General features: G+C 32.7%; 1 protein-coding gene across 1 annotated transcript in view; it reads left to right on the forward strand.

Moving 5' to 3' along the window:
* LOC136840910 (neuroligin-4, X-linked-like) overlaps positions 1-26,111 on the forward strand; it is a 137,814-nt gene that overhangs the window by 105,571 nt on the left and 6,132 nt on the right. The window contains exons 3-7 of the mRNA XM_067107874.1: positions 17,829-18,026; positions 23,198-23,385; positions 24,324-24,420; positions 24,868-25,028; positions 25,670-25,876. Of these exons, the coding sequence (XP_066963975.1) occupies positions 17,829-18,026; positions 23,198-23,385; positions 24,324-24,420; positions 24,868-25,028; positions 25,670-25,876 (851 nt within the window). The remainder of the gene's footprint in view (positions 1-17,828; positions 18,027-23,197; positions 23,386-24,323; positions 24,421-24,867; positions 25,029-25,669; positions 25,877-26,111) is intronic.

Below are 26,111 nucleotides of genomic sequence, written 5' to 3' on the forward strand. Positions count from 1 at the left end.
TCGATCGGCTGCCCTACCCGTCATCGTTTAGACCCCGGTAGCGTATGTGCATGTATTGTTGCAGTCACCAGCGCCCTTTCTCCCAGCAGCGAGAAGTTGTTGTGCGGTTAGGTCGACAGTCGAGACGTGTAAGGTGTATGATATGTTTTTAGGAGACGTTGGAGTGGCTTTGTTTGTGTGTGTATTTGGTCTGTAACACCCATTTGCTTTTAAGCAAACCTATCCGTTGATTACATACATAATCAAAAGCTATATATTAACATATATATTAAGCTGTTTATAAGGTAAAAAATTAACAGCGCAATACAACAGATAATGTTACGTTATTCTTTTCCTTATATTTGGAAATATCGATAACATTTCTATACTTGACGTTATTCCTTTAATTCACATACATTAACATGAATTCAGCAGAAGGATAAACGGAGAGGGCAAAATGATTTATATCAAAAACATTTAGAACATGACTAATGACAGCGCAAAAGAAACAATAAAATATATTCGTTCTTTGTTATGAGTATTCCTTACAAATATACACCTGCTCAAACCCCAAAAGGATTTATGATAGTTCGGATACGTATGGAATTTTGCAGGTACACAGAGATTTTCATGGGCTTCTCGTGGGTGATTTTCTTCCCACCTCTATGCCACTTCATTTCTGTTTTAAATTTTCCTCTCTTGTGTTAACAAAAATCATTGATCAGTAACAAAATTCATCTCACTTTTACCCCGTAACCAATCCTCCACATGGCTCCATGAAAATCTTTCAATAACACTAATTCAACAGCACAGATGGATACATAAATTTCTACCCAGGCAATCTGTAGGTGACTACAAATTCAAAAACATTGTGGGTTGTACCTCAGAATGTGGTAGCACATATCATCCCAGGCCTCCTAACCTAAAAATGGAGGACGAAACAAGCGAGAGTCGTATTCCGAATGTGTCCCGATTGTCAGTCGTTGATTTTATCTTGCATTATGGAGCATTACAAGGTGTGGACGTCGACACCAACGTCGATTCTACCCCAATCTGACAGTGGATCCTAATGGCCAATTTGTTTACGACTTCCTCTCCGGGGAGGTAAAGGAAACGAATATAGTATTCTAAATGGAGTGATGAATAGTGCGGTAAAATGGCGAGGGTATCTTCAGTTCTTCAAACGCATGCAACTTAAATTGAGTTTACAAATTGTCTTTTCCTCGCTGTTTTTCATTAGCCGCAAAGTAACTGTTTAGATTTTGTGTTTTATATTTACGGCAAATGTCGGTGTTGCGTTACATAACCTAGAACCACTGAATATTTCCATTTTTTTTCAACTTGGTTTAATGAATAATAGTGCTAAAGGCACATATTTTTACATAATTTCCAACCCCATTCGGAGTGCAATTGTGCCAAAGCCCTTATTAATTTTTTCCCATAAAGGAATCGTACCATTTCTTCGTTGCGTCGACATTCAGCGCCCATATCTACATTACAAGTACCTCATTATCATAATCCGTTACGTAATTGGAGATATGAGACGAAATACAGGAATTGGAGGGAATATAAGATTTGGGCTGATCTTCTTAGGACGTAAACGAAACACCTTCGGCGAACTGATTGTTTTATTTAATTTTTTTTATTTCTTTATATTTTTACCTTAATGAGGCAGCTAGTAATCGCTGTGTAAAAGAGTTTCATACGAATTTGGTCCAATATTTAAAAATTATTTTTCTGTTTTTCACTCGTTTATCTTTACATATTGATTGTTCTGTTAAACATGAGGTGCTGGCTATGAGGAAGGACAAAATCGAGTGTGCAAGTTGTTTCTTCTATTATGTTACCTGATTTTAATACCTTTCCAAACAGTCAAGAAAATATTTTTTGTAATGAATGCAATTCGTACATTTCACTTACAGTTTTTAAATAACTCGGTATTTTTTTTTTAATTAAGGGCACACCTGTAAATCTTAGTAGTATATTGTTTTAAATTATCAACTAAACTGATTAAGTTTTAATATGGGTGATTCCGCTGTTTCCATTTCAATTTCTTCCTGATAAAGCTGAAACTTTCAGCATTATGATAAAGAAACTGCTCTCCTAATTACAGTGCAATTCTGACCGAAATTTTCAACATACGAAAGCTCATCCTTGGTAACTAAAACCGTGAATAAGAAACAAACGTACTTCATTAAAGATACCAAGATGCATCTCCACTACGACTATGTGGATACCAGTGCGTTCTCATTACATGTACATTAATATGCAAAGTCCCATAGCTCAATGTATTCCGCTTAATTTAAGCCATGGGAACAAAACTAATTAATAACACAAGGTGATTAACCACTTTACTCATGTGGAATATTCAAAATTTTTTATAACAATATTTTTCCAGACTTGCTGAGCGCAGCGGCCCACGAGAAGAGTACACTAATGCCCCTTTTCAGCTCAAACCTTCATAAAACAAAAAAAAAAAAAAAAAGTAAAAAAAAAAAGGAAGGAAGATTAGTTGAATTTATCATGAAGAAATCCGTGAAGGAAGAAAAGATGCTAGTCAGGAAAACGAGAGCATAAAGAGAATCCCAGTGCTTGGCAGGACAGTGATAGTAGTAAAGTGAATCACGCAATGTAAAGTTAAGTATACCTTAGCTTAACCAGACCACTGAGCTGATTAACAGCTCTCCTAGGGCTGGCCCGAAGGATTAGACTTATTTAACGTGGCTAAGAACCAATTGGATACCTAGCAACGGGACCTACAGCTTATTGTGGAATCCGAACCACATTATACAGAAAAATGAATTTCTATCACCAGAAATAAATTCCTCTAATTCTTCATTGGCCGGCCGGAGAATCGAATGCGGGCCTAGGAGAGTGCTAGCCGAGTACGATATCGACCCATCCAATGAGGAACTCCACGCAATGTAAAGATTACTGATTTCCACAGAGTAACTTCAGGAAGATGTTGCCTTGAGGGTGTATCAAGGACGCCGGATATAGGGTGGAACTCTGCCTTTGATCTCAATGGAATAACGATCAAAATAATACTGCAGAAAACGGAAAGAGATGCCACCTCATCCAGGGATGAGGTAAAAGTCTGTTCACTGATCAAATGATCCTCATTCATACCACTATTCTATACTCAGGCGTCGGTAACCTAGTTGCTTCTTCTTTAATCATTCATATCGAAAACATCTCCCTCCACCCTTCTACCCTTCTCCAAATCCTCCTTCACTTTATCGTTCCATCTAATCATTTGCCGACCCAGAGGCGTAACTAAGGGTGGCGGCACTCTGGCATCTGTTGAGCAGGTCTGGTCCGGCATAATTTTAAGATATTCTAGCATATTCCGTTGTAAATCTGTTGTGTTGTTTTTGTTTTAGCTTTATGAAATAAAATAAATGATTGAGATGTTAAGGCTTAAAATGTTCATTTAATTTTCATCACTTTAGTACATTTTAGCAGTCAAAAGGGGGCCTGCAATCGCTTTACAGCGTTGACATATCTCCGTTTCTCGAAGGTAACTCGTGGATTGTGGATAACCTTTCCGTCCTATGACCTTGACCTGTTATAATCCTTTTTGGTATTTCCTGGCCTTATTTCTCTTGTAAACAACGGAGTTCAGAGCTAACTTCTTTTAGGAACGTTATCATAAAGGAAGGTATGTGAGCATAAATTAAATAAAATTTAAATATTAACTAATCACCAGGTGACTCTCTCCTTCCTTTAAATGTAAGCTCATAATTTTGGACTGCTTTTCACATCACTTCCCGTAATTATGAGGCTCGTTTGTCTTCTTTTAATAAGTAAAGTTTTCCTTCCGTTTCTTTAGTTTTTCTTCCATTTAATATAACAATGGAAAAATATTAGAAATATGTTGGATCCCAGCCCATGTAGGGATCAAAGGAAATGAAGATGCAGACAAAGCAGCCAAAGAAGCAACCCACATGACAAGATCAAATGTAAATATCCCTGTTAATGATTATGTAACACATAAAAATGGGTGTCATAAATAAGTAGCAATATATATGGAATGAAGAACGTGGAAGTAATAAATTGGAACAAATATAACCTAATGTTAAAAAATGGAGTTCATCATATCAGAGAGAGAGACACGCACAAGTAATTCTAACACGTCTCAGAATAGGCCATACTCGTCTGACGCATGGGCACTTGATGAGCAGGCCACGTGACCCGGCTGCCCCAACTGTATTATACTTCTGGACCTTCCCTAAAAAAAGCGGGACGCCATATCTTAAAAACTAACCATAGAATCTTCTTGAAAACAATCTGAATATGTTTACCACGCCCAAAATATTAGGAGAATCCATGTATATTACCAATAACTTAGCCCAACCTAACCTAGAGGCATGGCAAAAAAAAAAAAATGAGGCGCCCACTCGTCTGGCCGAACCATAACCAGTTGGGGAATATGCGGCCCGGCTCCCGACTGCTCAGAGTGCAGGGCGATAATAACGGTCAGACATGTGGTATCCAAAGTGAGTGTTAACTTTGGGAATAAATCATGAATGAACAGCGACTTTTGTTGTCAACTTTGATTTAAAAATAAATCAATAAATGAAAACATTTTGTCGAATTTAAATCTTTTAAAAAATATTTCAGAATTTTAATTCCTTTTTTAGTGTCATGTTAATGAGGAACTGAACGTGGTTTATTTTTTTAGATAAGCTATAAAAATAAGTTTTGTCAAATAACAATAAGAACAAGAATAATCTCAGTGCATTGGAAATGAAAACAGATTTTTTATTTTTGAATGAATTTAAATTTAATTTTATAAACCTATGATACTTAAGATATCTATATTTCCTTATTTGATGGAATTTTAATATTTTTTGCTTCTCCTCACCACCGCCTTTTTAGCGTGGAAGCATGAGTAAATGTATCTATTGTTATTGTAAAACTGCGTTACAGTATAAAGAAAAGAATCGTGAGAGGAAAGTACATTTGGCATTGCTCTTTCACCCTCCCGAGACCTATGTGGTATTTTATCTACCGAAACAGGTTTCACCAACACCTTTCTCATTCCCCTAATCCTTCTACAAGCCCAAACCATCTCAATCTCGACACTTATCATACTAGTAAACTTTATCACCCCAAAACCCTCCTAAGCCAGCCTGTAAATCCATCTCAGCTGAAACCAGAGTCAGCTCAGTGGTCTGGTTAAAACCTAGATTCTTTAATGGAGTCTATTTACTTACTGCTTCCAAAAATTAAAGTTTCGTGGAAGGTTTGACAGCATTTCGTTCTTACAAATTTATAAGCGAAAATACCAAGCCCTCTCCCACTCTCCGTTGGCTTTCATTCTCTCTCGAATTTTCTAAAATTAAAATTCCCGAATAAACCTCGTTCCCATTCACTCCCAACACCTTCCCTCGTTGCAGACAAAAAGGTAGAAACTCATCAACTTCAAGAGAAAGCAAAATATTTTTAATATATTTCAACAACTCAATTCCCACTTGAAAAATACTTTCAGCATCACCTACTGATTGCATAACGAAATCACCGTCGCAATTCTTTTCATTCTCTTCTCTCCGTATGTACGTTTTACATAGAAAAGAAATACAATGCTCATTTGGAGTCAACCCAGGATATGCTATTCAACATGAATTCGTTTCGTTAAAACTAAGAAGGAAAATAGAAACCCTCATAAAAATGACTGTTGCATACAATGCATCTGCTTCATTTAAAGACATAAAGCTTCTGGTAAATTTAATGAAGAATAAAGCTTGCAAATAACGACCTTCATTTGTCAGTAAAGCATAAGACAAGAATTATTTGAAAATGAACTGACCATCCACCTCAATGGAGCGCCATTCGATGATATATGCAGGAAATCATAACTTTTCTAAATAAAATCATTCTGATGAAGCCCATTATTCTCGGTAAATGATTTCGCAACTGGCGATATTGTTCCAATATTTCACTGGCTCACTTGGAAAGGCCTTGGTTGCGTTGTGAGTTATCGGAGAAGGAATAATATGCCGCAGGAACTATTGCTGAGTAAAGCATTGATTTAGAAATAATAAGCATTACGTGCTGTACCCCAGTGACCTAAATCGGAGAGATAGTTTTGCAACCGAAGACTATCCTTTTCAATTTAATGTAATATAGGAAAACCTGAGATATAAGACATTTTACCTAAGTAAAGTTGATATTATTTGGTACTACGACAGAAACGATAATAATAGCACTGTCTTAGATAACAGACATGTGTACATATATTACCAATAATAAATTTTGTGGTAAGATAACTTAAAAATGTATGGTAAAATAGATAAAACTGAATTGGAATTAAATGTGACAAAAAAAAGTGCAGACACAACTAAGTAAGAATTTGAAAAATACATAAAATTAAAAAGTCTATAAACATTTTAATATCTTGAATCTCCGTCTCTAATCCTGAACGTGCAACGAAGAATAACTCGCATTTTAAACATCATAATGTGAGGTAAACTTTGTTTAAGGTAAACAACCGCTGTTTACTTCTCCATCCTAATGGGACACTCAGTCACGTTCTGTGTCTGGCACAAACCTGAGCGTGAATAAGTATAAAGCCTATCTTCCGTGATAATGTCATAATATCTATATGATACCGGCATTATAAAAAAAATTACTAAACTAACTAAATATAGTGCTGCTGTATTACTGCTGTATATATTACTAAATATAACTATATATATATATATATATATATATATATATATATATATATACTAGCATTATTATATATATATATATATATATATATATATATATATATATATATATATATATATATATATATATATATATATATATATATATATATATATATATATATATAGTATATATATGTATATATATATATATATATATATATATATATATATATATATATATATATATATATATATATATATATATATATATATATATATATATATATATATATATTATTAGCTGACCAACCTGACGCTACTCAGGAAAACTGAGTGACAGTGAATAAACTCACTCTCTCTCTCTCTCTCTCTCTCTCTCTCTCTCTCTCTCTCTCTCTCTCTCTCTCTCTCTCTCTCTCTCTCTCTCCTTTTAAGATAGTTCCTTCAGTTACATTGCCCACTATTTTTGACATTTTATATTTCTGCCATTCTCATTCCCTATTCCTCATGGGGCTGAGCTTGGACTTAAAGGGCATCAGGAGTGTCACTATTCATCTCAGCGACCTCAAAAACTATGGATCAGACAAATATATCTCGTTTTGGTTATTTTTACATGTCACCCCTTTCCCACCCCCACCCCTTATGGTACCAGTGATGTCTTACCCCACAGTATTCTTTTTCCAGATGGTAAGTTATATGTATACCGAAATGAGGTACAATAAACCCGTAGAGTTTATTTATTTACTAAGTCTACAGGCAGAACCAGCCCCATTTCAGGGAAGCCCTTCCCACCCCACCCCCCCACCCCTTTGGTACCCTTTGGTGTTAGTGATGTCTTACCCCCACAGCATTCTTCTAGATCGTAAGTCATATGTATACCAATTTTGGTTGAAATTGCTCTGTGCATTTCAGAGTTATCCTGGAACATACATACAACATACATATACATACACATATATTTATATATATATATATATATATATATATATATATATATATATATATATATATATATATATATATATATATATATATATATATATGCAATATATATATATATATATATATATATATATATATATATATATAAATATATATATATATATATATATATATATATATATATATATATATATATATATACATCGTCAAATATGATATGTATATATGCAAATGTCGAAGTTGCAGTTTATTAGTTTCTTACTAATGTTGTCAATTTTCCTTATTAGGTTCCTCTGTTCCTCAGGCAACTGATGGAGTAAAGCACCAAAATTCATTTTGATGGACGTTTTATTGGTTAGGACGTTTCGCCTCGTCTAGAGACATCTTCGGCTACAAATGAGTGTTTACAAAGAAATTCACACACATATATATAACATTCTTTCGAGGGAATACTTGTCAAGAATATAACTATTTAATGGTTAAAATACAATATTCGATAGTTAGCGGTTTGAAATCAACAGTTAAAACATACAGATTTGTTACTAAACTTGTTTACAACTGTCCTGTTAACAATTACCAAGAATCGCTATTTAGGCATTTACACACTTAGAAACAACCAGACGAAAAATAAACAGTTGAAAATAGATGGTCAACAAAGAACCGTCAAAGAGACATTCAAATAGTATATGTGAAATTAATGTAGTTTTTACACACGTAAAAAGTATAAATAATAAGTAAATACAAAGTTACCAATGTCAGGATAGAACCAGATAAAACATGACAAAAATAAAGATAACTAAAATATTTTCATAAGCCCAACATCGACCACACATTTTCAGTTTGTTGTATCTCTTCTCCTTTCACGATCGGAAGGTAGAATTATTGCGTTGATTCCTCGCACGTTTAGGGAAGGCTTATTAATATTTATGTATATTGCCTCAAGGTATTTTGGCCTTTTAGTATCCGCAACATTGTCAATAATTTTGGTGTTGGCCTCGAGCATTTCCCTGGTTAGAGCCGCATCGTATATCTCTCTCGTATGATGTTTAATACTACCATTTTGCAAATGCATGGTAAGTCTTCTTGATAGTGAAGTTGTAGCATTTCTAATATAAGTAATATTTCGTGACTTGCAGTTCGCGATTTGACATGTATACTTCTATATTGCGTTGCACCTATCAAGAGAGCGCTTCTATTTTTATGAGAATATTCTTTATGATCAAGTTGGCAGTTCTAAATTTCTTATATTATATCTGGAGGTCAATTTTAGTATTTTCCTCTATCGGTATTACTCCCCGTCCTATAATTTCTCAAAGTACCTTCTCGTCTGTCTTGCAAGCAGTGCTCATATAATTCCTGTAATATAATTTAAGAACATTTTCTCTTCCTCTATTTTCCTTCGTATGCAAAAAACTATCCATTTTCTTTCTGATGACTTAGTGGATATCGTTATTTGAGTAACCGTTGTTTACAAGAACCTGAGTACATCTTTCCAGCTCGGTGTGTAATGAAGTCCACGAACTACAATGAGCAAATACTCTATGGATATAAGCATTAATTACACTTTTCATGTATTTTGCTGGAGCTTCACTACTTGCATTAAGACACATTCCCGTAATAGTTTTCTTCGCGTAGACGGTCGTCCAAAATTCGTCTAAGGCAGCTGTTACCGCCACACCTAGGAATGGCAGGGAGCCGTTGTTGTCATTTATATCTTTTTTAAATCGAAGCCAGGAATTTTGTTGAAAGGCGACTTGAAGGTCCGCGAGTTCTTGCTTGTTCCTCACGTCAACGAAAATGTCCTCTATGTAGCGTCCGTATATGTGCGGTCGGAGGTCACTGTTTTTAAGAACGCGTTGCCATTAGTTCCTCGTTGGAAAAGTCGGTAGATTTCTCGGCTAGCACTCTGCTAGGCTCGAGTTCGAGTCTCCGGCCGGCCAATGAAGAATTAGAGGAATTTATTTCTGGTGATAGAAATTCATTTCTCGGTATAATGTGGTTCGGATTCCACGATAAGCAGTAGGTCCCGTTGCTAGCTAACCAATTGGTTCTTAGCCACGTAAAATAAGTCTAATCGTTCGGTAATATGTCTAATCCTTCGGGCCAGCCATAGGAGAGCTGTTAATCAGCTCAGTGGTCTGGTTAAACAAAGATATACTTAACGTCTATCGTTCCCATGTAAAAATACGCAAAGAGAACACCCAGAGGGGATCCCATTGAAACTAAGTCGATCTGTTGATAAAGTCTCCCATCAGGTGCTCTAAAAATTGTTTCTTTAGTGTAAAGCCTCAGTAGTTACCGTAAAAGATTTTCAGGTACATCTAAAGGTGTTTTTTCGCCATAGCAAACTTCGCCAATAATCATATCAATTGTATCCTCTACGGGGACGTTTGTGAACAGTGACTCAACGTCTAATGAGGCAATAAGTCCCTGGCTTGATTTGTGCTGCAAAAGATCGATAAATTCCTTTGAAGATCGGAGGTTAAACTCTGTGGGGATATAAGGTGTCAAGAGTTTGTTTAGCTTTTTTGGCCAAAGCATACGTGGGAGTGGGAATTGGCTAATAATCGGTCTGAAAGGGTTGCCATTTTTATGGGTTTTGACATTACCATCCAAATATCCGGGTGGGTATTCTTCTGTGATCTTTTGAAAATGAACTCCACCCATCAAGGCGTTGATGGTATCTATCACTTTGTTAACTCTAACTTTTATTGCATTTGTGGTATCTCTAGAGATCTTACGAAATATGTTAGAATCACTCAAGATTTTATCTATTTTCTGCAAGTAGTCAGGCCAGTTGTAAACAAGTTTAGTAACAAATCGGTATGTTTTAACTGTTAATTTCAAAACGCTAACTGCCGAATATTGGATTTTAACCATTAAATAGTTATATTTTTGACAAGTATTCTCTCGAAAGAATGTTATATATGTGTGTGAATTTCTTTGTAAACACTCATTTGTGGCCGAAGATGTCTCTAGACGAGACGAAACGTCCTAACCAATAAAACGTCCATCAAAATGAACTTTGGTGCTTTACTCCATTAGTTGCCTGAGGAAAAGAGGAAGATAATAAACAAAATTGAGAACATTATTAAGAAACTAATAAACTGCAACTTCGCTGTCATATTCAACGACATTTGCATAAAGGAAAACTTACTGCCAAACATTATAATATTTATTATATATATATATATATATATATATATATATATATATATATATATTATATATATATATATATATATATATATATATATATATATATATATATATATATATATATATATATATATATATATATATATATATGTATATATAGTTTATGTTTGTATATAAATATATGTACAAATATATATGTACAAATGTATATGTACGTGTATATATACATATAATACATATATTCATCGATATATATATATATATATATATATATATATATATATATATATATATATATATATATATATATATATATATATATATATATATTGCATATTTCCAGTGGATATTTCTATTTGTTTTACCAACCAGTAGTGAATGTCAAACGTAGGATCTTTTTCCTTCCAATTTTACAGAGTACAATCATTAAAAAAAAGCTATCAATAAAACAGTTAGTTTGTTTTACTGACACTTCTGTTTCCCAATCTTTTCTGCAGTATCTAACCTTGACCTAGTTTTCAGTCCACCTGCTTCTAGTTGATATCTTTCAAAAACGTCTTCTGTATCTCTACTCCTCAGAAACTTAAGACAAATCGTTGCACGCATAATCCCTGACAATAACTTGGCTTCGTCATAATGAACTTCGTAATTATGGCAGCTAAACCTTAAACGTCCCCTTTTGATTAAGCCTTCACTGGTCGTTAGTAACCTTCCTTTAGGGACGATCCGTTTCGCCCAATCAGTGGAACGAGCGGCGCTCGATTGCTGACCCAATCTCTCATTCCAAACTATGTCCGACTAGCAAACGCTCTGGATAAGGAATTAGGTCTAAAATTGGGTCATATTCCTTCCAGGAAACTAATAGAACCGCTATATTCGAGCGATACCATTCGGACTTGGTTTGAAATGAATCGTAATTTGCAGTATTTTCATGGTTCCTGAATGAAGGGCTACAAGAAGGGGAATTATCAGCAGTTGTCGGGTTGCTCGAGGAAAAACAGAAAGGGAATTAAGTTATAAGGTTTCATTGCACAATGCAAATCCTGATAAAGAAGAGAACGACACAAAAAATGTCGATGAATATATGTGCCCTTAATTCATTCTCATTTTTATTCAAACCTCTATATTCGCCTGACTGCCAGTGCCCAAGTTTCAAATAAGTGCTTGAGATGCAGCAACCTGATTCGAGTCATTAACACTTGTCTGCAACTTCAACAAGATACGAGTGTGTTACATAACAAAATCGATCATGCTGCTCAGAACTTCAAACCCGTACAATACCATTTGCACGTGAATACACCAACCATTTACCAGACTATTATACCAACAATACCCAAGAGCGAAACTCTCGATGTCAGTTGTGTGCTCAGACATGCCAAGTGGTATCTGTTACCATTAAGAATAAGTGGTCTTGAAAACGGCTTGAAGGCCCGGCCAAAAGTACTGAACTTCAGAGTACTGATGCTACTATTCCTTCTCGCAGTTCACTCCAGAATGATTGAAGTTTCTGCCTTCATCTATCGCCGGCTATAGTAGTCTTTTATTCATGTTTATTTCTCTGTGTGATAAGTGCAGCTAACAGTCGGTTTTACAAATCAAGACTCTCTCTCTCTCTCTCTCTCTCTCTTCTTCTTCTTCTTCTTCGTTTAACTCTTTTTTCTTCCATTTTCATCGTTTAACGGGTAAGCATGCCTTCTTTTGAAGGACTTTGATTTGGCGCTGGGGTAGGCCGTAGCCAGCACTGGCTAAATTTTGATTACTACTCCTTCATGCATGAAACCCAGAAAATACAACTATGTCCCTGAGCTGAGAGTTCCCTTCAACCCTTATAAAAAAATATTGGGAAGAAGAAAGACAAACAAGCCACCGCGAGTTTCAGAGGATGAGCTACGGGAGGAACATAATTTGCTTCTGTGGCAAGTTGGCTTCATATTTCTACAGGCTCATTTATTGTTGTTCCTTTATGATGGTTGATTCTCATAACATCATTGCTGACATAGCCATTACTATGGTCATTGTTATTTTATCACGTTAGTGAAATACGTTTTAGTTTACCGTGTTATCTTGGTCATCACAGGTTTTGTACTAGTTTACGGTATAATTATCATCATCGTTGTACTTATTCTTATAAAAAATGTACGAAAAGTCATAATAATGAATAAATAACTAAGGTTTCATTCATGTTTGTAAAAGCTACCATTTAGTTCATGGTGTTAATTTAATTATCATGTGATTTGTAAATATTACGGAATGGAAATGAAAATTAGAATAATGAATAAATAATTTTGGTTTCCTATGATAGGTCCAAAGTCATAATGGCCACGGTCCAGTACGAAATGAACGGGAGAAAATGATAATGGCCATCCCACGCACTTTGTTTTATAATGCCATCAGCTTATCGTCAAACCATTCACTGCGATTTATATGAAAATGCCCCCTTGCCAGGGCATTTGGCCAGGATTTAATGAACATTTAAACGCCTACTATGAGTGAGGATAAATGAGCTCAGTTTATTCCATTTAATATGATTGGTGGAACGCCTCCGCCATTGCTATTTTTACTACTACTACTACTCTGTGACATAAACTGTTAATAAATTTGGAGTATATTCTTTTACCGCATAATTAGGATGAAACTACTACTCTGTAACTTTTTTATACTACTAATACTACCATTTCTACTACATCTGTAACGACAATTACACAAAAATACAAATACATGATTGAAAAATAAAGGCTACATCCCACTTTACTTTTGGTAATGATTGTGACTCATATTTCTAAGGGCTCATTTATTTTCCTCTGAATATTAGGAAATGGTTAATGATGTATGATTTGAATAAATAGACGTCAAAGGAATATAAAAAAAAGTTTATTTACACCTCATTAAAAACCTATTTGATTATGAAATATATGTTTGTACTAGTTTAATGAAGCAGCAAGTTGCCTGAGGCATTTAAAAAATATATTTACTTTCTGGTTCTCGAAAATCTCTTTGGTTTTGTTAGTTTAAAATACACGCTTGTTAAAAATCTAGGAGCCAGTTTTAATATCCGTTGCGAAACAACTTCTCATAAAGCAATCAATCAGTTGTTATGGGTTAATCGTCCCATCTGCCCTGCACAAGACTGGAAAAGTATCTCATCGATACATAAGTTGCTATAAGATCCCGTTAAAAGAATTATTGTTTTCATCAAGAAGCTTTACAACATACCTTCGCTTTATGCATGCGAGTGATACGCGTTAAAGTAAACTTTTCAATTAACAGTATGTTCTACTGAAACAACGGTTATTATCAATAAAAGCATTGGACTGACTACCAATCACTATGCTCTTCAGAAGACAGTTTCCGCCTGTCAGTTTTGTTCACGCGTTCGCATACAGGAAATTGGTATATTTCATATCACAAAACATAAAAAATCACACAAAAATATATTCAGTGAAAAGTTTCAACTTTTTCGACAAACATTTCCATTGGGAGAAGTGACTGTATGTATTTTGATTATTTTTTCGTTCAGATACTCGTAATTAAGCCAATTAACGCTGTTTGTTCAAAATACAAACGGTGTTACGTTTTATTAGTATGGATGTGATATGAGAATGCATGGGCATGTCATACATATATATATATATATATATATATATATATATATATATATATATATATATACATATATATATATATATATATATATATATATATACATATATATATATATATATATATATATATATACATATATATATATATATATATATATATATATATATATATATATATATATTTTATATATATATATATATATATATATATATATATATATATATATATATATATATATATATATATATATATATATATATATATATAAATATATAAATATATAAATATATAAATATATAAATATATAAATATATAAATATATATATATATAAATATATAAATATATAAATATATAAATATATAAATATATATATATATATATATATATATATATATATATATATATATATATATATATATATATATATATATATATATATATATATATATATATATATATATATATATATAACAAATATATATACTTCCACAAATAAGGCGATTGTTCCCAAGGAATATAAGCAACACAATGGTCTCCTCCAAATTTATATTTTAAATATTGAATCGCGGAGGAACCATTGTGTATAAAACCTCCATACTGTTAGCTGTCTTGAGAACCCACAAAATATTTCGCAATTTGCATCAATCAAAGCCACTCCACACCGTTCAAAAGTGGTTACAGACACCTTCACTTTCTCGATGCTTCCGCTTTTTTATTTTTTCTCGACCTTACTTTTAGCATTCACTCGTAAACGTGGTTACTAATGCCATTCCTTTTTCGTAAACCTCTTTGTTGTCGCTTAACCGGCATTTTTTTTTTTTTTTTTTATTAGAACTTGCTTTCATGAAGACCTTGGGATATTTAACGTCAACATTTCCATTCCTTCCCTCACTGTTGAAAATACTTATTCCCAATTTTTTTATAGCCCCTTCCTGTATGTCATTAAGTCTTCCTTCCTTGCTACAGGTTTATTTCCTAAGAAGGAGGACTGTTTACTCCAGTATCATTATATATAACATATATATCTATCCATATATATATAACATATATATATATATATATATATATATATATATATATATATATATATATATATATTATAAATATATACATACATATATATATATATATATATATATATATATATATATATATATATATATATATATATATATATATATATATATATATATATATATATATATATATATGTTTATAAATATATAATATACATACAAAAACAAGGTCACATACCTGATCAGAACAATGTCATATTGTCTTATACTCCCTGGTAAATATATTATTTCAGCACATTCTTTGGATCTTCAAGCTTCATCACTGATTGTATATCAAACATATAAATAGATACAAAACTATACTTTATATAAATTAACGATATATTTATATAAGCTATATATATATATATATATATATATATATATATATAACTATATATATATATATATATTAATGATTCCAGATATGACTATGGTATATATTATCCAGAATATAAATGTATGTATATTAAATGAACATATATATGTCAGACATCTTAAAAAATGGAAGCCAGACTACAAAAAACAATACTTCATCAGCCGTTTTTATAATCGTCATATCAATTCCTAGCTTCTAACTTCTGATACATAATTGATGTCTCAATTTCCCAGTGGTTTTCGCATAAAACGGATATAAAGGCGAAAGCTTTTCCAGTTCCACTCATGATCTATGATTCCTAAGTAGAAGCCAGCGTGTCTGGCTTTCTTCCTGCGCATAGGTAAGGACGTGGTGTGTCTAGGTGAAATTCAGATCTCTTCTTATAAAGGATTCAGTCTTAAACTAAGGCATTCAGAAGAAGCAACATTATTTCCTGCCAAAGCTTTGACTTGCCGTACTGACAAAGGCCGCTTAAGGAGCTAAAATAACCTCTTAATATAGGCTTAATCACAGCATAACTAATCTACAAAAGTAAACAAACGACATTTAGCTCCTTAAATGAAAAATGCGCTGTTACATGTAATACACCAGGTTGAATATAAAAGCACAATCAAGCAGCCTTCTTAAAATTTAACCTGCACGCCAATCCAGGATCCATGAGTCACGATTACTTGATCCCGAAGTGGGACAGAATATTCGTCTCCTAGCTCGTCCTTTGGGTGCCCCTTCAGGTTCTAGACAGAAGCAACCTTTAATTACTCGGAATAGCGCCGGGAAACTTCATTCTGGCTGGGAATGGCTGCCCCGAGTGTCTTGCTATGTGCTAAGACTATTCCACCTTAATGGCTTTGCAGATGCAATGCTACTTTCAACATATTTGCTTTAAAATGAAATTTAAAATATATCATATGAGACCAAAATAACACGTACATCACATACCTACATGCAATAATCTTCTATGTATGTATGTATAGAAGCAACCTTTATATATGTATGTGTGTACACATATATATATATCTATATATATATATACATAATGACATACATAACATACACAATGACACACACACACACACACACACACACACAACACACACACACACACACACATATATATATATATATATGTATATATATATATATATATATATATATATATATATATATATATATATATATATATATATATATCACACACATATATAAACTTCTATCACTGCCTTAAATTATAATACAAAATATACACAGACTGTATGACCAAGAGATAAGTAAAACAACAGAGTAAGTTCTTAAGATCTTTGTCCTTTACACTGCAGCATTGCCAAAGAAAACGACATCAGAAAATATAATTTCTAAGAAAGCTCAGTTTTTTGACAAAGCAACGAAGTTTAGAGTAGGAGATACCCATTTATTGCATAGAAGAGTCGTTCGTCACATAAAGTTGGAAAAAGCTGCCTGGTTTAAACTTGGTACTGGAAAAACCAAGGAGAGGTTAAAGACATTAATCAGAAGCACTTGTGCTAGATGAGGTTCGGATGCTATAGATCTAGCTTTAAATTAATGTTATTTTCAGGTCTTAGCTGTATTTATGCAGATTCTAATAGGTTTCTAGAGAAAAAGTTATCACATCTTGTTGTCAAATTGCTACGTGACCCAACAACTCGGTGATTTTTCATTATGAGTAATTAGTGGAGAGAGAGAGAGAGAGAGAGAGAGAGAGAGAGAGAGAGAGAGAGAGAGAGAGAGAGAGAGAGAGAGAGGGCAATCATTTTAACATAGAGCTGGTCAATAAAAAAAAATGGATATGCTTACAGCCAACTAATATACGATAGAATTCTTCACTCCTATACTGGTTTTGCTACAGTAAAACCTTTGATGCCCTTATTTTCAATGTACTGTAAAAGAATTAAATTTACGATTATGAGATCACGAATATGGTTATTCTTAAACATAAAACGATACAACTTTTATTTCTAATCAGCCCAGGTATTTGTACATTCAGAAGGACCGTCGCTTTGATCTTAATTCCTCTCTGTTTTTTGTTCCCCCAGGTTTCTTCAACCCCAATGTGGATCCTGTGGGACGCGCCACGGTCGCCAATTACGGGTTAATGGATCAGTTAGCAGCCCTCCACTGGGTTCAAGAGAACATTGTGCGCTTTGGTGGCGACCCGGGACAAGTAACTGTCATGGGTCATGGTACCGGGGCTGCCTGTCTCAACTTTCTTGTCATATCTCCGGCAGCTGTTGGTCAGTACCCTCAGACTCAGTGGTTGAGTGCGCCTGAGAATTCTATGCATAGAAACATGAATTTGTTCCTTTTTTATTGTCATTTAATTTAACTTTGAATCACTTCAAAACAAGGAGTGTCACCTAATAATGTTATAGGTTTTGATTATCTGTCCCTATACACTGCAGATAAATTGCAAGTCAGTAACTGATGGAGTTACGGCAAATAGATTATATACTTTTATTGTTCAGAAAACAGTATTCCTTTAAAAACCGGCAGAGGAGCTCAGTTCAGATTTGTAACATTCAGGAGATACTTTACCTTTAATCTAATCTATTGTTTATCTTTGTAATTACTGATAAAAGGTTATGCATGTGACTTCATATTTTAATTACCATTACAAGTGTCTGAATTTTTATAAGTAAAATACTGAAAAAATCTGTCCTCAAGTGAGTTTCTTGTTAGATGTATTATTTCGTATCATGGGCCTCACTATACTGTACCGTATAAAAAATTCATGTCTGGTATTTTCTTCATGTTTGACTTCCCCTGTCACCTAACAATGTTACAACTTAGGGATTAGTTTATCATCATCTAAACCACGTAAGTCACAAAGATTTAAATATTGTTAAAAGAAAACTAGTTTTTTCCTGACCATAATGTTTTCATAAATTCGACCAGAAGTACATCTGCTCTTACGCTTTTCGAAAACTGCATCGGAATGCAAGTGATTTATCCTTTTCCTCTCTGTCTGGAAAGCAGGCAGCCTAAAAATGTAGGAAGAACTTACTCATTTCAGGTCCCGAGAGGTAACTTTCCAGAGAATGCAGGAAACTTATTCTTTAGTGGTTCGGGAAACGCAACCAAATCCACCACTTTATCCAGAAATGTTTTAGGACACGAGTCTTGCACAATAAAACGAATGCAGTTTGGAAGCGAAGAACACTCCTCGAATTGCACTCTGGTCTTATTTACCATAAACGTGTTGGTCTGGTTTACGTTCCCCATCAGTTTCAGAAATCATGATAAGACCACACGCACGATGCATGCCACGTCCTCGTTTTTTGTCATGAAACTCAGCTTTGGCTTGGTCATCTCCCGTTCACGAGACTGTCTTTCACTCCGAAGTCTTATTGAAGCTTTTGCTTTATTGTGTACATCTGCGGCCAATTACGATGTTTTAATAGTTTATACATTATATATATATATATATATATATATATATATATATATATATATATATATATATATATATATATATATATATATATATATATATATATATATATATATATATATATATATATATATCTATATATATATATATATATATATATATATATTTATATTTATATTTAATATAATATAATCTAAATAAAAAATATTCTGTAAATGTTAAACAGTTTCTAAAAAGGCCATTAATGGAAAATTAAAATCAAAAAAAGATTGCCAAATCAACAGGAAAAAAGCATATATAGGTTTTGATTAAATCAATATCATAATCCATATTACTTAATTATATAGCATATATATATATATATATATATATATATATATATATATATATATATATATACCTATATATATATTTGTATTGCTACATACATATGCATACTCTCTATTATATATAAATTTGATCCGAATATGGGAATGATCGAATAACACATGCATCACAGTAGCTGCAAAGCTTACTGCCATCTACTAAGATCGATTAAGAACGTTCAAAACTTATAATTCTCAGGAAAACCATTCAATTCTTGTCTGCTGCATAGTTGATAAATTTCTCAGGCATAGAATATGATACAGTTTCTGTCTTTGGAAATTGACATTAATTTCTAGTTCTCTCTTCATTTCATCGCAAGTTAAAAAGTTTTTTACTTCAAGTTTCTTTTTGGCTGCATTTAGTTAGTTTTACACTTAATATGACAGCTCAATGAAACGGAAAAAAAAAATATTTACCATATGAATTACAAAATCAACCGTAAATAAATTGTAACGGATGATGAATTATTTAATAGACTTATAAGTATTAATTTCATCCTCTCTCTCTCTCTCTCTCTCTCTCTCTCTCTCTCTCTCTCTCTCTCTCTCACTCTCTCTCAAAAGTTACTTCAACGAATTACTTCAACGAATAACTTTTATCTACGTTACATAACACGTAGACTTTATATTGGAATTTGTGTATCTAACATCTTGAACATTCTTTAACTATTCTGTTTACCTTTTGATTAATCCCTAACTTAATCCTAATCGATTCTAAAAACTTTAGTGTTCGAACATTATATGAAAAAGATGCAAAAGAACTAACTGAAATACACAAAGAAAAAAATTTCATTAGCGAATAAAAAAAATTATCATTGAAAGAATAATTCTTTAATGCGGTTGGTCGAAATTTTCCAATAAAAATGTTAGATGACATTCTGTAATTTTTACATGAAAATGCTTTGATTTCCATTCAAATATATGTAATGAAAACGTTAAAAATTTTCGCGTATTTCGCGTAATAAAAGGTATATCTCCATTATTCTAAACTAATATTGGTTCTAAAATAATAAAATATATCTATCACTATCTATACATATTAAAAAACATCCAATAAAATGAGTCTAAATTGTACTTGATATTATATCCCAAAATAATAGTAATCACCTTGATCAAATGTTTCATTTCAGGTTGAAAAATAAATGTGTAAACATAAAATATAAACAAAGAGAAATAAAATCCAAAGAAAAATACATCAAGTGACAGCTCTAAAACTTACTGTCTAATTTTAAAAAAAATATGTGTAAACTGTAAAGAAAAGTCTTCAAACCTTAAGAAGTAGTTCTGCTCAACAACATTAAATTAAAATTTCCCCAATGTTTTTCAAAATATTAGTTTAATACACAATATTGACACCTCAATGAAATGGAAACGTGTATGTAGAATTAAAAGTGCAACACTAAACATTTAGTCGTATATATATATATATATATATATATATATATATATATATATATATATATATATATATATATATATATATATATATATATATATTTATATATAAATATATATAAATAAATAAATTTATATAAATATATGTTTCTATATATTATATTATATATATATTCTATATAATATTGTTCATATAACTATAATCGATATATATATATTATATATATATATATATATATATATATATATATATATATATATATATATATATACTTGATATATATATTTATATATATATATATAAATTTGTAAAAATGTATGATGTATATATATGAAATTTTGATTTATATATATATATTATATATATATATATATATATATTTCGATATAAAAAGAATATATTCTATATATATATATATATATATTGATATATATATATATATATATATATATATATATATATAAAAAATAAATTGTATTGATATTATATCTTAATAGAGTCTGTCTGACTGTCTATCTGTTTGTTTCTGTGTAACCTAATATATGCGTAGGGGATTCTAGGTATCCAAAATTGAATATAAACTTACTAAACGCAACGTGAGATGAGTTCAAACCTCTAAGAAAAGTACATAGGCTAAAGAAATCAAAACTTTCATTTTTACTCACTTGCTGTAGATCTGAGGACATCAGGTGAGCCGGAGGAGAGAATGTTCAGAATCCTGCAAATAAAGTATAATTACATATATAGTATATAGTCATTACTATATATAATATATATATATATATATATATATATATATATATATATATATATATATATATATATATCTATATATATATATATATATATATATATATATATATATATATATATATATATATATATATATATATATATATATATATATATATATATATATATATATATATACATAACCTATATATATATATATATAACTGCCCGGGAAAATCTAATGCCAACCGATATATACTGTAACTCTCTCTCTATCTCTCTCTGTCTACTCTCTCTCTCTCTCTCTCTCTCTTTATCTCAGATAAATTCCTCTACATAAATATAGTTGCTTTAGTTACAGTATACATTGCCCACTTTATATTTTTATATTTCAGTCTGTCTGTCTGGCTATCTGTTTTTTTTTTCTTGCCCCCATTCCTATCAAGGCTGAACTTGGACTTAAGGGGCATTGGGAGCATCACTATTCATCTCAGCAGCCTCAAAAACTATTGATTAGACTATAATCTCTGCTATTTTTGACATTTTATTTTTCACCCCTTCTCACAACCTCCCCCACCTTTCAAATTGGGGCTGAACTTGGACTTAAAGGCCATCAGGAGTTTCATTATTCATCTCAGCGACCTCAAAATCTATGGATTAGACAGTAATATCTGTAGTTTTCTGTTATTTTTACTATATCACCACCTTCCCACCTCTTCCCACCCCGCTTCCTATTGGGACTGAACTTGGACTTAAACAGCATCAGGAGTGTCACTATTCTTCTCAGTGACCTTGAAAACTATGGATTAGACACTAATGTCTGTCCTTTCGGTCACTTTTAAATGTCACCACCTTCCCAACCCCCATTCCTATTAGGGGCTGAACTTGGACTTGAAGGGCATCAGAAGTGTCACTATTCATCTCAGTGACCTCGAAAACTATGGATTAGACACTAATATCTGCCGTTTTATATTATTTTTACATAGACTGGTTAGTAAACTGGGTAAACTTGACATAACAAAGTAATGTATTCTACAGAAGGTCAAAGATCTCAATATGATATCATTTTTAGGATCTGCAACACTTAAGTTAAAAAAAATTACCTTATATTGACAGACACGATAAAAGTACCAAAAAAACTTTTGAATTTTTGTAATTCTCTTAACCTGTCTGAAATCTCTGCTGAAAAGATTGTTCCACGAATTTATTTCATAACATTATTGAAACTACGTCAACCCTGAGTCCAGTAATGGATTAAATTGATTTAAACCTCTACGGCAGTAGCACAGAAGGATGGTCAGTCAACAGTCGCAATTCACTAACAGGAAACAATTTGTGTAAACCTAATCAAATGACATTGAGGATTATTTGAGGAATAGCTCCGCTTAATGACACTAACAACTGTATTTATCTCTATGTGAAATCCATTTAGACTGTGGGAAACAATAAACATAAAACTAGAAGGATCCGCAGTGTCTTAATGAAACTTCGTTACCGAGGGGGAATTCTCTTTCTTCGCAGGACTCTTCAAGAGAGCCATCTTGATGTCTGGATCAGCCCTGAGTCCCTGGGCGGTCGTGCAAGAGCCTGTTTACTATGCTGTGCAGGCAGCCAGGCAGCTGGCCTGCGAAGTCCCCGAGGACCTGTACCGACACTACGAATCTCTCCTGCACTGTTTGCGCGATCGCACCATTGACCAGATCCTCCAGGTAATGCGAAGACGTTTAATTAAAATCCACGAAATTAGAAATGAAAGTTTTTTTTTTTATTCGTAAACGGGAGTACTTTTCCAAACAAAAAAATTCACTTTAAAAGGAGTAAATAAAAATTAAAAGTATTTTAAGAGTCTATTATACAGATAACTAGACGTTTTATACCTTTATCTTATTAGAGAAGTTATCTGAAAGTATCGCCTTTTTAGGGTTCTATCCACAAAACATTTTAAATAAAGACATCACCTTCCCACAAACAAAATCAGCTTAAAAGGATTAAACCAAAACAATCTAAAATATTTTTTTGAGCCTTTTATACAGGTAACTGAACGATATATTATATGATCTTGTAGACGTTATCTGAAAGTTCGTTCTTTTAGATGCTATATATGTATAACGCCATATGATAACTGACACTAATGATCTAAGAAAGAAGGGATAAAAGTAACTAAAATATATTTCTTATTTGAAAGTAGATATTTAGTGCCTGTATGTTGGTCATGAAAGTTTCAAGAATTAGTGTTTCATCTGCACAGAACCTACAAGAATTAACAAAAGTATAGTACTGGGTGTGCCATATTTCCTCTGATTAAAACAAAATGTATCTTTTTCTCATAATGTAAAATTAGTCATGGAGACAGCAATAGCAAACAGATATAAAACAGTATCACTTTCATAACGGCGCCAGCAACCGTAAGTGAAAAAGAAGTCAGTCTTTTACTATGACACCTTTCGATTTTTTTGTCAACTGCTGGGATATTTAACGCCATGTTCGTCATTTTGTCAAAAATGTTTCTTGTCAGTTCACATGAAAAAGGAAATCTCATGAATTACCACCAGAAGAAATTTCCAAAGAAAATACTTTAGTGTCTCCAAACGTCCCATAAGAAATAAGACTTATGGAAATTTTCAATTAAACTTCAAATCGTCCACAGGTGGAACTTGAGACGCCCCAGTTCCTCTCCGCAATCGGACCTAGCGTCGATGGCGTCACCATCAGGAGCGAGTGGAAACATCAGCATATGAAGATGGGTTGGTTTTCTTATGTCTCTGTCATCTCCGACATCGAAATGCAAGAATAATGATGAAGATAATGAATCGTGGAACACCTGTAACGAGGCTATAATACCGAGAATTAAAAACCACAGTAGTGTTAAAAATATTTATGCACAGAGTTCAAAATGATAAGGGGAGACTTTCAGATACCACTCCGTGTCTCTCATCAATCCCACTAAACGGTAAAGCAATGCAGGGAGTGTTAAGACAACAACGTAAGAAACTGGTACAAAGCGGATTCTTGAAACAGCGTTGGTCAGGACTGAAGAGGGATACGGAATAGTATCTGAAAGTCTCTCCCTATCATTTTTAACTCTGTGCTTAAATATTTTTAACACTACTGCGGCTTTTAATTCTCGAATGAATATAATGGAAATACTACTAACACTAATATAAATCTGCCTTGCATTTCGTTCCACTCAGGTCAAGAAGGACGGACGCCGGTCGATCTCCTCCTTGGGTTCACAGCCACAGATGTCCTGGCTCTCTTTAGTGATATAGAAATTCACAACGGGTTCGAATCAGACCACCGAGATCGACTATTACGGACGTTTGTCACGAACAATTACAAGTACCACCTCCAGGTAAGCGAATAAAAGGGTATACAAAGATTTTGTCCAGAATCTATGTAGAGGCTCAGTATTTTAGAAGTTTTAATCAATCGTAGTTTTACTGATTTTGCATTGATATATATATATATATATATATATATATATATATATATATATATATATATATATATATATATATATATATATATATATACAGAATGTTTCCAATGATGTCATTTATAACCCATTTAAATCCACGTTTTCACATTTAAGTACCAGGATGTCAAAGAAATCCACTCAAAAAAATGAAATTACTCATCTATCTTTCCTAAAGATTTTTAAAAGAACCCAACAAGTAATAATAAACAAACAAAGATTACAATGCATCATAAATTTTCAATAAATATATTTAAAGAATACAAGAGGAATAAAAAATATACACACAAAGTCTACACACACACACACACACACACACATCATATATATATATATATATATATATACATATATATATATATATATATATATATATATATATATATATATAAAAAAATATGAGCCAATAAAATAGAATATTGAAATGGTAAAGGCTACATCCACGAAAAATGTCTTGAAACATGGTAAAAACATAAGTATTAAGTAAAAACCAAGTTCCCCTTCTTTCCCAAAACCAGGAGATCGTATTGGCCATCACTGCCGAGTACACAGACTGGGCCAGACCCGTCCAGCATCCCGTCAACATCAGGGACCTAACGGCCGATGCTCTACACGACGCCATATTGGTCTCCCCGATGACAGTTGCGGCAAACCAACTGTATACGCCTACGAGACAAACATATCTGTATGTTCTGGACCATCGGCCTGAAGAGCCAGATCCAGAGGTGAATATGTAATAATATACAGCTTCATCTCTTTGCAAACGCGGCAGTTTCTCTCCAGGGGAAAAAATTTGATCCTGGTTGTCGTTAAAAAAATTTGATTCGCCTACAAGAGCGTTATCATATTCAGTAGAACTTCAACTTAGCAGACCTTTTGGTGTCAGGCTATCTGATAATAAACAACGTCTGCTAGGTAACAAAGGCTCTTTATCATTATAGCCTGCACTTGATTATTCTC

This window comes from Macrobrachium rosenbergii, chromosome 8 (assembly GCF_040412425.1).
Source record: "Macrobrachium rosenbergii isolate ZJJX-2024 chromosome 8, ASM4041242v1, whole genome shotgun sequence".
NCBI classification, from domain to species: domain Eukaryota; kingdom Metazoa; phylum Arthropoda; class Malacostraca; order Decapoda; family Palaemonidae; genus Macrobrachium; species Macrobrachium rosenbergii.